Source organism: Coffea arabica, chromosome 9c, assembly GCF_036785885.1.
Source record: "Coffea arabica cultivar ET-39 chromosome 9c, Coffea Arabica ET-39 HiFi, whole genome shotgun sequence".
Classification (NCBI taxonomy): domain Eukaryota; kingdom Viridiplantae; phylum Streptophyta; class Magnoliopsida; order Gentianales; family Rubiaceae; genus Coffea; species Coffea arabica.
Window position 1 is genome coordinate 38,080,630 of NC_092326.1, and position 12,640 is coordinate 38,093,269.

The 12,640-nt window shown below is 35.4% G+C and overlaps 1 protein-coding gene across 1 annotated transcript; it reads right to left on the minus strand.

The window, feature by feature from the left end:
* Window positions 1–4,993: 4,993 nt before the first annotated feature.
* On the minus strand, window positions 4,994–12,640 carry LOC113707794 (phenylalanine--tRNA ligase, chloroplastic/mitochondrial-like). The gene is made up of 10 exons (XM_027230114.2): window positions 12,310–12,640; window positions 11,477–11,667; window positions 8,232–8,438; window positions 8,013–8,130; window positions 7,207–7,283; window positions 6,623–6,802; window positions 6,498–6,542; window positions 6,253–6,357; window positions 5,622–5,735; window positions 4,994–5,531 (listed from the first exon to the last, which is right to left on the minus strand). The coding sequence occupies exons 1-10, from the start codon at window positions 12,536–12,538 to the stop codon at window positions 5,481–5,483; spliced, it is 1,317 nt and encodes a 438-aa protein (XP_027085915.1). The 5' UTR covers window positions 12,539–12,640; the 3' UTR covers window positions 4,994–5,480.

Here is a 12,640-nt window from a genome sequence, read left to right on the forward strand (position 1 = left end):
ATTTCTAAGTTGGTATAGTTTCCACTAGAATAACATAAATGCCATGGATCATCTTATCTTTTTGATGAATATCTCCAAACATTCTATCTGCAATGAAGCAATTTCGATTGGAGAAAAAAAACAAAGAAGTTACTTCAAATTTCATGATCTAGTTGAATGAAGACATATTCTCAAAAGCAACTGCAATCTGTATAAACCAGACTAGTTGATTTTTCCTAACGAAATTGGTTAGAATAGGATGTGTCCTCTATACTAGTCATTTCTTGCAAAGATTAGAGCTATTGTGCTCGTGTAATTTATGTAGTGTTCTTTTGTTTTTCCATCAGATATGGACTAGCCATTTTTGACTGCTCTTTATTGGTCTAAACTAGGAAATTAGAGGGCTAAATATACTTTTGGCCGAACTTCATATACTAAATGGGAAAATTAGTAAAAGTGGTCCATTCACAGAATATTGGGACAAGAACTCAAATTGTCCCAATTAGACTATTTAGAGGTAATTCTTTTTTTTCTTCTTTGGAATAGAGGCGCCAGTTGTTATGTTGGCTACAGGGGAGCACTCATAAAATTGGCAAATTTCAAACAAAACCCTCTCACGGTTATGTTCAAGTTTCCAATGATTGATGTGTTTGCTACAGAGCCTTGAGGGAACTGAAAGGCACCTTTGCCATTGAGGCCTTGTGCAGAATCAAGTTAGTTGGGGACCAGACAGGACTTTTAGGGGACATGTCCTATGTCCTCCTATAAAGAGATGAGATCACCACCATGCATAGATATTTGAACATCAATGACTCATCCCATCCATCTCAGTCAATATTGCATGTACACTTGTCAACATTACATCTCTTCATCTAAATTATTTCTAGGAGTTTTTCTTTTCTCTTTTGGCGGCTTATAGTGATTGTACTATTTTCTTGACCATTGGTCATTTTATTTTTAGGGAGCAGGGAAGTAATTGCCCTTTTCCTTGAATAGTCTTTGGTGCATGATGTCGTGGGAGGAGGACAAGGACTAAGGCAAGAACGCATTTGAAACATTTGATAGATCTTAAATGATTTATACCCTAGCCAAAGACTACGTCTCACTTGATATACGAGGCAGGCCCCAAGTATCCCATATGATCATTTTCTTCTTGGTTTGTAAAATTATTGCTTCTAGTATCAATTTGAGACGTACGCTGTAAAGATAAGAGGATATGCATTGTTTGGATTGGTGGTTGGAATAATTTTAGAAACCTTTCCTGAGGTTTCTTAGGTAACAAAATAAGCCCAAAATATTGATGCATGCCAAATTACATTTGAATATCGTACAAAACTCGTCTATTAATTTTTTTTAAAAATTTGTTGCACAAAAAGTTCATCCCAAGCTGCCAAATATAGATTTAGTCCCAAGCAACTTTACTTGTGTGATTAATAGTCTCCACTATCAAATTGATATGGGTGCAGTCCTTGATATTTGTATCATCATTTTTTCTCTTATTTTTCCCACGATTCTCATGCAACTTTTGCCCATTTTTTTTTCCAATGAAAAAGGAAGAGGAAGAGTTGGGATATGAATTAGGCCGTAGAAGAAGCTATTTCGTCAAACCACAATAATAAGGTAAAAAATTTGGAATTCATCCAATAAGAAGAAGAGATCATGAAGTTGCATTTGGTGAATGATGGTAAAAGTTGTATAAAGTAGGATGAAATTGAAAGGCCAATGGTTGGGATGAAGTTTTTTATGAAAGGAGTTAAGCTTTTAAGTGAGTGTGAAAGAAAGACTGATGGTAGCGGTTGATGTTCTATTCTCATTTGATTTTTTTTACCCTATGAATGGGTCTAAGTCTAACTGGTATGTGAGGGTTATTTATGCAAGTTTACATCAGAAGGGAGATAAGTGTAATACACTCTTGTAACTATCAGAAACTCTAGGGAGAGATTTCTAAACTTAATGAGTTTTGTAATCTCTAATGTACAATTTTTCCACGCATTGGTTCTTGAATAGTGTACATATTTCATTATTAAGTAACACATCTTCTTGTTTCTTAACTGCAATTGAAATGTAACTAAGCATGAAGAAAGAAATTGTACATGCACTTCAATAATGGCATACATACAAAGATACATGTTGTAGTTAAAAAGGAAATTTGCCAAACATGATTGCATCTCAACTGTGAATTCTGTCACCATCTAAGGATGAGCCCGGACTTCTTATGTGGATCAAGATTTTTCCTTTTTAAGATATTTTACAAAGTTCATTTGGTGCTACTCAAAGTAATACTACTAAAACGAAAACTTCTAACTCATATTACTGTTGGTAAGTGGTAACTCAATTAACTATTTGCTCATGGATGAAGATTTTCACAGACACCAAAGGCGGATTTCACCAAAGTCAGACAGTTAATTCCATTTGCCCAATTGCATGGACCAGATTCTTCCATTTAACGTGTATACTGTCCAATTTAATGCTTGAAAGATGTTCAGATGACAGTGAAATAACCTCTTTTAGTGATTGTCTAAGAGATGAATTGGACTACTTGCTTGAGTGCTAAAGGAAAACAGTTATATAACATCATCAATATATATAATCAGCTATATATACATATAACAGTTAAAATGGACACAGCTCTCTCTTAAGTTGGTCAAGATGATAAAGTTGACATCGTGTCTTCCTATCAACTCGAGTCCAAACCTCTTTTGAGACATTTGTATGTCGCATAAGATTTGTCTAGTGATTCTTACATTTTCATGTTATTGGCGAGCTATTATTATATGGGATGAGTTTTATGCAGTGTGTACCCTCAAGTAGTAGCAGTTGCGAATTTTCTTGTAAAAAAAAAAGGAAAGGACTCAGCTATGTACTAATTGTAAGTCTGTCTACCCACCAAATTTGTATTGTTTCTTTTGATCTGCCTGATTAGGAGCGGTTCTTGCCTTGGCATGCAAAGATGAGATGTAATGCATCATCAATTGTCATACTAATTGTAAATCTGTCTACCCACCAAATTTGTACGTTTCTTTTGATCTTTGCTTGATGAGGAGAGGTTCTTGGCATGTAAGGATGAGATGTAATGCATCATCATCTTTCTTTCCCTCTCCTCTGTACCCCATATATCAGAACAGGTGATGCTGTGGAGTGAAATGGACCCCAACTTCAGAAGTTCCAGACCCCTATCATTGTCCAATCTTTTGACCAGAGCTGTGTGCTTCAATCCGAGTCTTTGACCCTATCTATAATCCCTAGGCCTGGCCCTAATGAGCATCTTTTTTTTCTCCTCTCAATACATACTGATGGATGTCTTTTCATCCAAAAGGAAGGTTTTATGTGATGGCTATGCATTCTAGTATGGAGAAAAAGCTGAGACTGTAGAAGTTAATAAAGGGTACCATACCCTACATCATCAGCTCCACTGAGAAGACAAGAGCCCTTTATCATTTGCCCGCAAGAATTTTCATCCTCTCAACAAACAACGTGTAAATACGTTCCTGGTTTATCTCCTCCAGAACAAGAATGTTAAGCGGGGAATTTTGATGGATGGATATTCATGGAAGTGAGAATATTCAAAATTTCAACTTTTTTTTTTATATAGAAATGGATAAACAAAATGAATTTCAGGGTGCTTACCTTCTTAATTTATCTCCTCTAGAACAAACATGCTAACCAGGGAAATTTAATTGATTTTAATACATAGGACATTACTTTTTTTTTTTTTTTTTTATAGGGATGGATCAACCAAATGTATTTGAGTATTTTTATTGTGTTTTCTTAGCTGGATGATGTATAGATGATTGCTTGTACCCTCTAGAAGTATTTTATCAACATCTAATACACTGATCTTGGATTACTATTTGAAGTACCTCCTTTAGATATGTAGCAAGTTGCTTATGCAAATGCTAAGTAAGATGCTATTAGAGGCAAATACTATTATTGTCGAACTAATTTTTTAAATAGTACATATATAACTAGTGTGTACGTTGGAAAAATTTCTCTGTTTTGGATAGAACACTTAACGAAAGAATCTAATCATTTATTTATTTTACCATTATCACATCATAAAAAGTACTATAGTGTATATGAAAAAAATTAATTTCTAAAAAAAATGCAATCCAAAGGCAGCACATCTAAATAATTTGCGCGAGACTATAGCAGTTCTTCTAGAATTCTGGCTTTGGGAGACAGGAGATTTTCTGGAGTTTGGATTGCTATGTTTTAGAGTTTTGTGAAAAAAAAAATGTACTATAATAATTTGACATATGCGAGGTAAAAAAGTGATTGAAAAATAAACTCTTGAAAAACATAAATTTTTTTTTGGGAAAATGGCTTTCCAACTATAAATGCCTTGATAACCACAGCTTGTGGCTAGAGAAGCAATAGGAGAACAGTTTTAACTTTGGGAGAAAACATGGGAGAAAAGCTAACCTGGAAATCTCTCTCTAATTTTAAGCTTGAGTATGTCATAAGATAAAACTTTAACCCCCTCAAGTTCAAATTATCATGAAGATAATCCTCTTAAACATACAACTCCTAATACCTCACATTATACAATGGATTGAATTTAGAACATATTTACTTATCAAAGGAGTTAAATTGCCAATTCCAGTAAATTGTCGGCAGACTGATTTCCATATGCATCAGTTCTAGCATCTTCCTTCTTAGAAACAACAAATTTGATGCCAAGTAACTAGGCCAGAAGATTAATTTCACCTTTGACTTGACTCCAAAGACCTTAACCATTAACATCAATTCATCGAATAATCTTTGCCTAGGTTTGTCATACATCTGCCTTCCTCTATTTCTAGAACAAATTTGTCATACATCTGCCTTCCAACTCTGTCTCCAAACTTCCCTGGAAACAGATTTTTACACCTCTACCTTTTAACACTAGCAGTTACTATATGGAAAATTACTATAGCAGTATGCATTTTGGGCATCATCTGGTAATACTCACACACAGTGCAAACACAGCCTGAATGCAATTCATATATATATATATACTTTCTATGAGTACAAGTGCAACTAAAACTGCCAAAGAGGCTCTGACATTGTAAATTGACTGAAATTTTTAGAAGTAATTACATCAACTTTGTGTGTATGCTTACACTTAGTTTATGTTCATAAAATTTTGAATCAAAGAGAACCAACATATATTACATCCAATCCAGATTGTATCATTCATGATAGAGGTATGCACATTGGCAATATAAACAGAGGTTCTACAGGTTATCACCTTTTGTTCTCTTCCGTTTGTTCAAAACATTAGGAAACTTCGTCAAACTGATAAAGTTATCAACATGCCCTGTAACAAATTAGTCATTCTCAAGTTGCTAAACTTTCCATCCACATAATTGCGTATCACCATGTGTAGCAGTCTTAGTGAACTGATGTATCCTTGGACAATCCCTCGGAATTTGAAGAAAGACTTAGAGGTAGCCACAAAAACAGAGGATAATCTAAAAGCTAAACCTGGCAGATCTCATTCACCATTCAGCAAAAAATATTCATCTAATAACAACGTTCAACTTGCTTTCAACCTGATCTCTAACTTTCCACTATAAAAACATAAACAAGGTCATTAGTATCGAGAAAACGATAAAGAGAGAAGGTGGTAAAATAATAGGATTCTTGAGAAGGAGGTCTACCTGCAAATCATTTATTTCATCATCTGTGAGTGACCGCTCCATAGAGCGATATACAATCCTATAGCAGTGACTGGTCATTCCTTTCTTGTTGGTGAAGTTGTCTATTAGTTTCACCTGGCAGAGGACATGCATGATTATGATCACACAGGGGGCACAGACAGCTTCCTAAATGGCACATATAGCTAATTCCACTAGATACAGGTATCCTAAAAATTTTCATTTTAATTGTTGCCAACATAATTTCATTTCTTTATAGATTATAAAACACAATTCTTTACTGAGTCAAAGAGGAATTCATTAAGTTAACGTTCAGCTTCCAAAAAAAAAAGCAGAAAACTGATTCTAAAGTGGAGCATTTAAATGTCGTTTTATACAAGAAGATACTATTGAGGCATGATAAAACATTCTTAATCTAGATGAAAGCAAATTACTACAGAAAAAATAACCGTGTAGGCAATATAAGCATTTCTGTTACTATTTTTATCACTATTTGCTGGTCATGAAATATCACATCCAATAAATCGATCAATTAGTGTCCAAAGGTGGACTCAAGTATGATTGCATATGCATGCAGTAATTCAATGGTTATATACACGCCCACACACACACACATGTTATTCGTCAACCATACCTCCTCCACAAGATCGCCAGCTATTCCTCTTACAAGTTCACAGAGATTATTTTCAGTGAATGAATCACTAATCCAGAAACTAATGTCTTTGTAGCAAGGAGGATACTGCAAAAATAATGCACAACAATCACTGTCAGAAGAGCTGAGAAGGCTGCATTCTGCTCTGACCACAATAGATTCAAGAGGAATTATAAGACACCCATGTGAAAATGCTAAGTTTGAAGTGCAGACTTTCCGAGTCATACCTTCGAAAATGGCTTAAACTTCACCCCTAGCTGTCCTTTGGAAAACTATATCAACATAAAAAAAATTATAAATTTTTGGATACATTGTGCACAGAAAAAAGGAACAAGATGAATTCGAAAATTACTTGAGAAGTGAAACGCTCATCATCAGACCAGAAAAGTCGAATGTCTGGAATATCAAAGAGCACCATTGCTAATCGCTCCAATCCAAGACCAAAAGCCCAAGCAACACTGTTTTTTCTACCATTTTGCTTCAATATTTCCTGCTCCGTTACACCGCAGCCCAAAACCTCCAACCAATTTTCCTACAGAAAAATTCAATAGATACTTGATGAATAAAAGTTGAAGACCAGTAAAAGCAGCAGCAATTTTTAACTGGTGCAATAATCCAAAAAAAAAGATATGAAACAACCCAGGAAGCGCAATATGTCAAATAACACTGAGCCTAATTGCCACTCCTGCAAAATTAAAATTGTGAATTCGAGCTTCATGTCCATGAACACGTACCCATCACTGTTCCTACGATGGTTGAAAATGGGGAAAAAAAATCTCACTGGCCCATGAAGCCTCTAAAGACTAAAGGGAAAAAAAAAAAAGAAGCCTCTAAAGACTAAGAGATAGAATTTGTTAAATTTGGTAAAACGAAGACATTTCTGACATTTCTGAAAAGTAAGTTATATCCAATATCTGCGATCTAGAAGAAAAGCACCTGAAAATATATTTCCAGCTCAAAGGATGGATCTGTGAAGGGAAAATACGTGTCAACCCAGCGCATTTCAACAGAACCTGCAAAGTTAAAGTTCTAATTTGAAGCAGTTTGTATATATATCCTATTAGAACCTGCATTAACTGAAAAAAAAAAGACATTTACAATATAACATAATTCAATATTAATGTCCAAATCAAAATCTCACATGCTCCAGCCCATTGCACATGGTCTACACCAAAACACTCTCTTAAACATCCAATGTTATTGCAGAGAACAAGCACAACTGAATCTCTTATCTTTTACTACTACTGAGTTATAGACACCAATCCGCAGTTTTTGATGACCAATATACCGTGCAGTCCTTGTGTTGAACTATACTTGATTTTCCAATTTGCAACAAAATTTTGCTTCAATGAACAGATGTCTAAGTTCATGCTGCCACAGCACATAATTTGGTTGCAGAAACAGGTAGTTTTTTTCACAAGTATCTTTTCAAATTAAATAATAAGCATGAATAGTCTCCACCGATTTATTGCTCCTAAAAGAAACAAATATGGTAAAAATGAAAAACTTGAAGTATTCAATAGAAGCAATGAAATAAGAGTCTTTATTATTGCAATTTTCATTTTAATTTTTCTGTTTTCATTCTAAAGGAAGAATAGTTGAACGATTTTCCTCCATTTGTTTGCCTGGACTTCATTTCATGTATTTTCCAAAGTAAAAAGTTTTTCACAAGGCATTGATATTTTAGATAGACCAAAATTGATTCTGATATTTGTGCAATGAAAACAAAACTGAAGATATACCAAACAAGTGACGCGCCAGTCCCTCAAGGCATTTTTTGAGATCTCCAGCAGCATACGAGGTACCATCTGTCCCAGATCCCTCCCAATCATGAGGGCTAAAAACCCGGAGCCCTTCCATCTGCACTAGACCAGCAAAATTCATCAGAAGATATACCTTTGACTTGAAGGAGGAAATCAGGAGAGAACCATTTATGATGTCTACGATAAGAAGAGGGAAACCTGATGGAATACGGGGTAGTGAGTTGAATCGATCGAGTCTCTGCGATAGACATCTCCAGTAACAAGAAAATTGGAGTGCCCCTTACTCAATAGCTCAGCTTGATGTGCACTTGTATGGCATCTCAACACAGTTTGAGAATCCACATAGTATGTATCATTATAACTTCTGCTGACATGGTCAGCAGGAACCAAGACATCATCAAAGTTCTGCAATAAAATTTGTGAAATCACTAGACTAGAAAGCAGTTTTGAAGAGAGGAAAGGATACAAAATCAGAAAGTTCACACAATGATGCCTCAAATATTCATCACATATATGGAACTGGAAACAGATCAGATGAAAAGAAGATAAGCAACAGATGTTCATTTGAGCATAAACAGGCCATGATATCAATAACAACTAATGTATCAGAACCCTTGTGTCTCAGCAGGAAATACCTCATATTAGACTACTCTTTGGTAGAATAGCCACATGATTCTCATGTGCACGTGTTTGCATTTAAGAGATAAAGGCAGAGAAATAGACACCAATTGAGAGAAAAGGGGCAGGGTGGAGAGGAGGAAAATTTATCAAAATGGTGCTGATATTGGTCTCAGTTGAAGATTGTAAAGGGCTTCACTTTGATATTTGAATACAGATCATCCTAAAGCGCCCCCACCTCTTTTGCCCCCCTTTTAATATCCTGAGACATTTATCTGAGAGCTTTCAGTATACTAAAGTGAACAGCAGAAGAGAAAATGCAATATTCTACAAAAATAATGGTGGAATGTCATTCAGACTGTCTGTCCAACTAAACTAGCTTGATGAGGCGTCAATTCGAATCCAGACTTCAAGCATCTGGAAGTTCACTTCAGAAGAATCATAAACTTTATCAAGTTAGTGGCAACTACACAGTCCTCTTGAAACAGGACAAGAAGTATGGATAATCAACTCATTATCCTTTTAGAGAAATGGTAAAAATGAACTAGTCAAAATACAGAGATCCTTCTAAATCTTGAAAACGCATTACCTGTTTCATTTTGCCAGTCTCTAAGATATTCTTATGTGATCTCTAAAGCAGCATCACAGTAAATATTGTGTCTGTTTCTTTAAATTCCATTGACTTCTAATGCCAGTGATATTGCATCATATCATATCTGCGTGACCTCATTTCTAGTTGTTAGGCCCACAAATTTTTTACAACTAACATTCCTCAAATGATTAATCAGCCAAGCAATATCATGACTTGTTTAGGAATTTAAAGACTATAGTTAATTATGATCCGTATAAATTTCCCCATGCTAACCTTTTAAGTGTCTATACCCAGTGCCAGATTTGTATCGTGAAAACACATGGCAAAGATGGTACATAATCGACATAAGATTAGTCTGATTACGAGAAACCATTACATATTTTGTCGTTTTGAGTCCTCCAATATGCCATTTCATGCATTATCTGTATTCATCATGATTAGTAAAATCACCCATATACATTTATCTGTATGCGCCAGCAGCCTACCCATTTAATCTGTCAAATATACCCATGTTAAGCCTCTTACAGCCTATAAGTTCATAATCTTGTGCTAACTAGGCTGTTGCTTAAATGTTGCTGATTCCTCCTTTAGAGATAAATCACACTTTCAGACTTTTCTATACTCTGAATGTCACAAAGATGAAGTAGTGGAAGGTGATGGAGCCCACTTTAATAAATAGAAAATTTCAGTGACATGGACTTCATATTTCTCATGTTTGGAGTATAGGATATAATTCTTATTGTTTCACAAGGTACGGGCAATCCTTTAACAGGTTCGTTGAAGTTACTTTATTCAGATGTGCCTTTAGCAAACAATGAATATGAAGCTTAATCATTAGTATCTGTGTCGCCACAAATTATAATAATCAGATTATCCAAAATTTCTGCATCTCGAGTTGTTTGTTGCAGACTGCAGAACTCTGGGACACATATTCTACCCCTAATTAATGGTAAAATAAATAATTACTTCATATGCTTTAATCAAGTTTGCCAGATTTATTTGAACCATAGAAAGGATTTAAAAAAAACTCCAAACCACAAAGACTAAGATTAAAATTCAAAAGTACTTAACACATACATAAGAAACTCCTTGACACTAAAGTCCTTGATTTCACTCCTCTAAACAAAATGGCCAGTTCAAGGGGCAGGTGCCATAGAGAAAGCTCTAGAGTAGGGAATGCAAACTTATAGACAGCTTAAAGGAAAATCCTTTGCTTTGTCTAGTCACTTTTCTCCCACTTTTGACAGCTTCAAGATGAAAGAAAGAGTATTTACCTGCATAAAATTTGCCAGAGTTCATAATGCTTTTCATTTTACCATGATGTACTCTATAAGAAGAATTCTATCTGATCTTTCTGTTACCTACAGTGCACCAAGCAAGGAAGGACCAGACTGAATTCTAAGCCACGTTGCACGAAAGTTAAGAGATCGGTTCCATCTTATTCATGTGATGTGTATTGACTTTATGAAATGTGAGGATGGTATTTAAAGCCATTATCAGTGTTGGAAGACCTTAAAAGAATCTACCTTTACTGCAAATATAGGAGGCATGAGAGTGTATTGTCTCATACCTCCAGAAATGAAAACACTCTGATCATTATTTAGCTTACTAAAGCAAAAACCACACTGACTCTCTGTGCCAGGCCTCCTCCATCTGATGTCTAACTAAAAGCCCATCCCATACCTCATAAACAGCAAACTTATCTTGGTCGCTTAATACTCGATTCTTAGCATAGAAATTCATTACCCAATCACATGTTTTATTTCGAAGACTTTTCTTACACTAAATTCTAAACAAAAGCACCAGCATTTTTGTTAGTACCAAGTGTCCGGTTTTCTAGAGTTAATCTACCTAAGCCCATGCCTTGACTTAATCCTAGATGGAGCTCAAAATTTACAAGCCAGAGCTGATAGTCACAAGAATAAATTTAAACCTGAGTTCTATATGAATGTATATTAGATTTTCTTCATAACTTCTGTCTAAAGGAACCTGCACTTTTGACAACTTCAACAGGCCTCATAACAGGATAAAAGATCAATACAGGAGAACTAATCATGCATGTAATGGAATCATAACAAAGGGAAAAAAAAGTAGTAAAACAACTTCTCATAAAAAGAAAAAGATACCAAGCAGCACATAAGCAACAGAAGGCAAACATGCTGCAGTTGTAACAGAAAAGAATATTATAACAAGGCAACTGCTCTTTCAAGAAAAGATTGTAGAAAGCGCAAACCTGTTTAACAGAAACTATTGGGAAGAGATCATCAAACTTGTCGAATTTGTTAGGGTAGTTGGTATCAAAATAGTCATAGATCACATTCTTAACGATGCCAATTGGATGCTGATCCCTCCTGTGGAGTTGCATTCCAAGCTTAGAGAATATGGTATCTGGAACATTATTTGTTGGGTCATCTCTCACGATTTCTGTAGAATCAATTATCGCTTTAGCACGCTAAACCAAGAACTGATTCAGAAAGCAAGAACAAGTAAGCAAGGCACAATGAACTAACTAAATCAGTAAAATTGAAGAAAGCAAGGCCATAGGAAGCAGCATTTGCAATTACAAGAATCATAGACAAACCTTAATTGATCAAGCACATAAAGAAAGGGGAAAGATGATCACTTTACTGAACAAGACTGAATATCAAACACCAAAATAGCACCAAAGTAGTACTGCCACTCTTCAAAATGGCACCAAAGTAGCACCAAAATTATTTTAATATTATGACTTTTCACCAATTAAACCAAATGCTTTTTACTGACAAAATGCATTTTTACTGACCAAGAAAAAAACTACAAAAGAATGACACTTGCAAACCAATTATAAAAAATTGCATAATAATGCGCAGCAGAAAAAGTGAAATTGCAAAAGTATAGAATCAATATATCAAACAGATTACAGCCCATCAAAACAGAACAAATTCCAAGCCATAACTTCGCAAAGCTGCACCGGCCCAGACGATTGAATTGTCAAACAGCGAGAAAACTGTACATTATTTATCGAAAAGATGCAAACTTTAAAAGGCCCAAATAATAAAAATTCAAGTTCGTGAAGCGAGAGATGACCTTCTTTGGCAACTTTGACGCCAGCAACTTCAAGAATTGAGGCCACTGGTGGCCTCCACTTCGGACGACCCAATTTGTGTGTAGAAAGAGCGGGAAAGGAAGTAGAAAAAGAAGAAGAAAATAAGAAAGGGGTTGAAAGAGCAAAGCTCCTTAATCCATTATTGTGGAGGAAAAGAAGAGAGGATCTTGAAAAGATGGTGGAGGAGTATTGAGCAAATGTTAATGCCATAACCAGAGTGAAGTTTGCCCCAGCAACGCAACAGAGTGGCTGTGGTGAAGTAGGAAGCCAGGGCGGATATCCAATTTTGAAGTTCTAATTTTCTATCCTTTT

Coding starts and splice junctions, on each gene's coding strand:
- LOC113707794 (XM_027230114.2), bottom strand. CDS start 12,538: ATGGCATTAACATTTGCTCAATACTCCTCCACCATCTTTTCAAGATCC. Junction 11,668..12,309: donor CGTCAAAGTTGCCAAAGAAG/GTCATCTCTCGC, acceptor TTGATTCTACAG/AAATCGTGAGAGATGACCCA. Junction 6,803..7,206: donor AGCTGGAAATATATTTTCAG/GTGCTTTTCTTC, acceptor ATTTTTCTGTAG/GAAAATTGGTTGGAGGTTTT.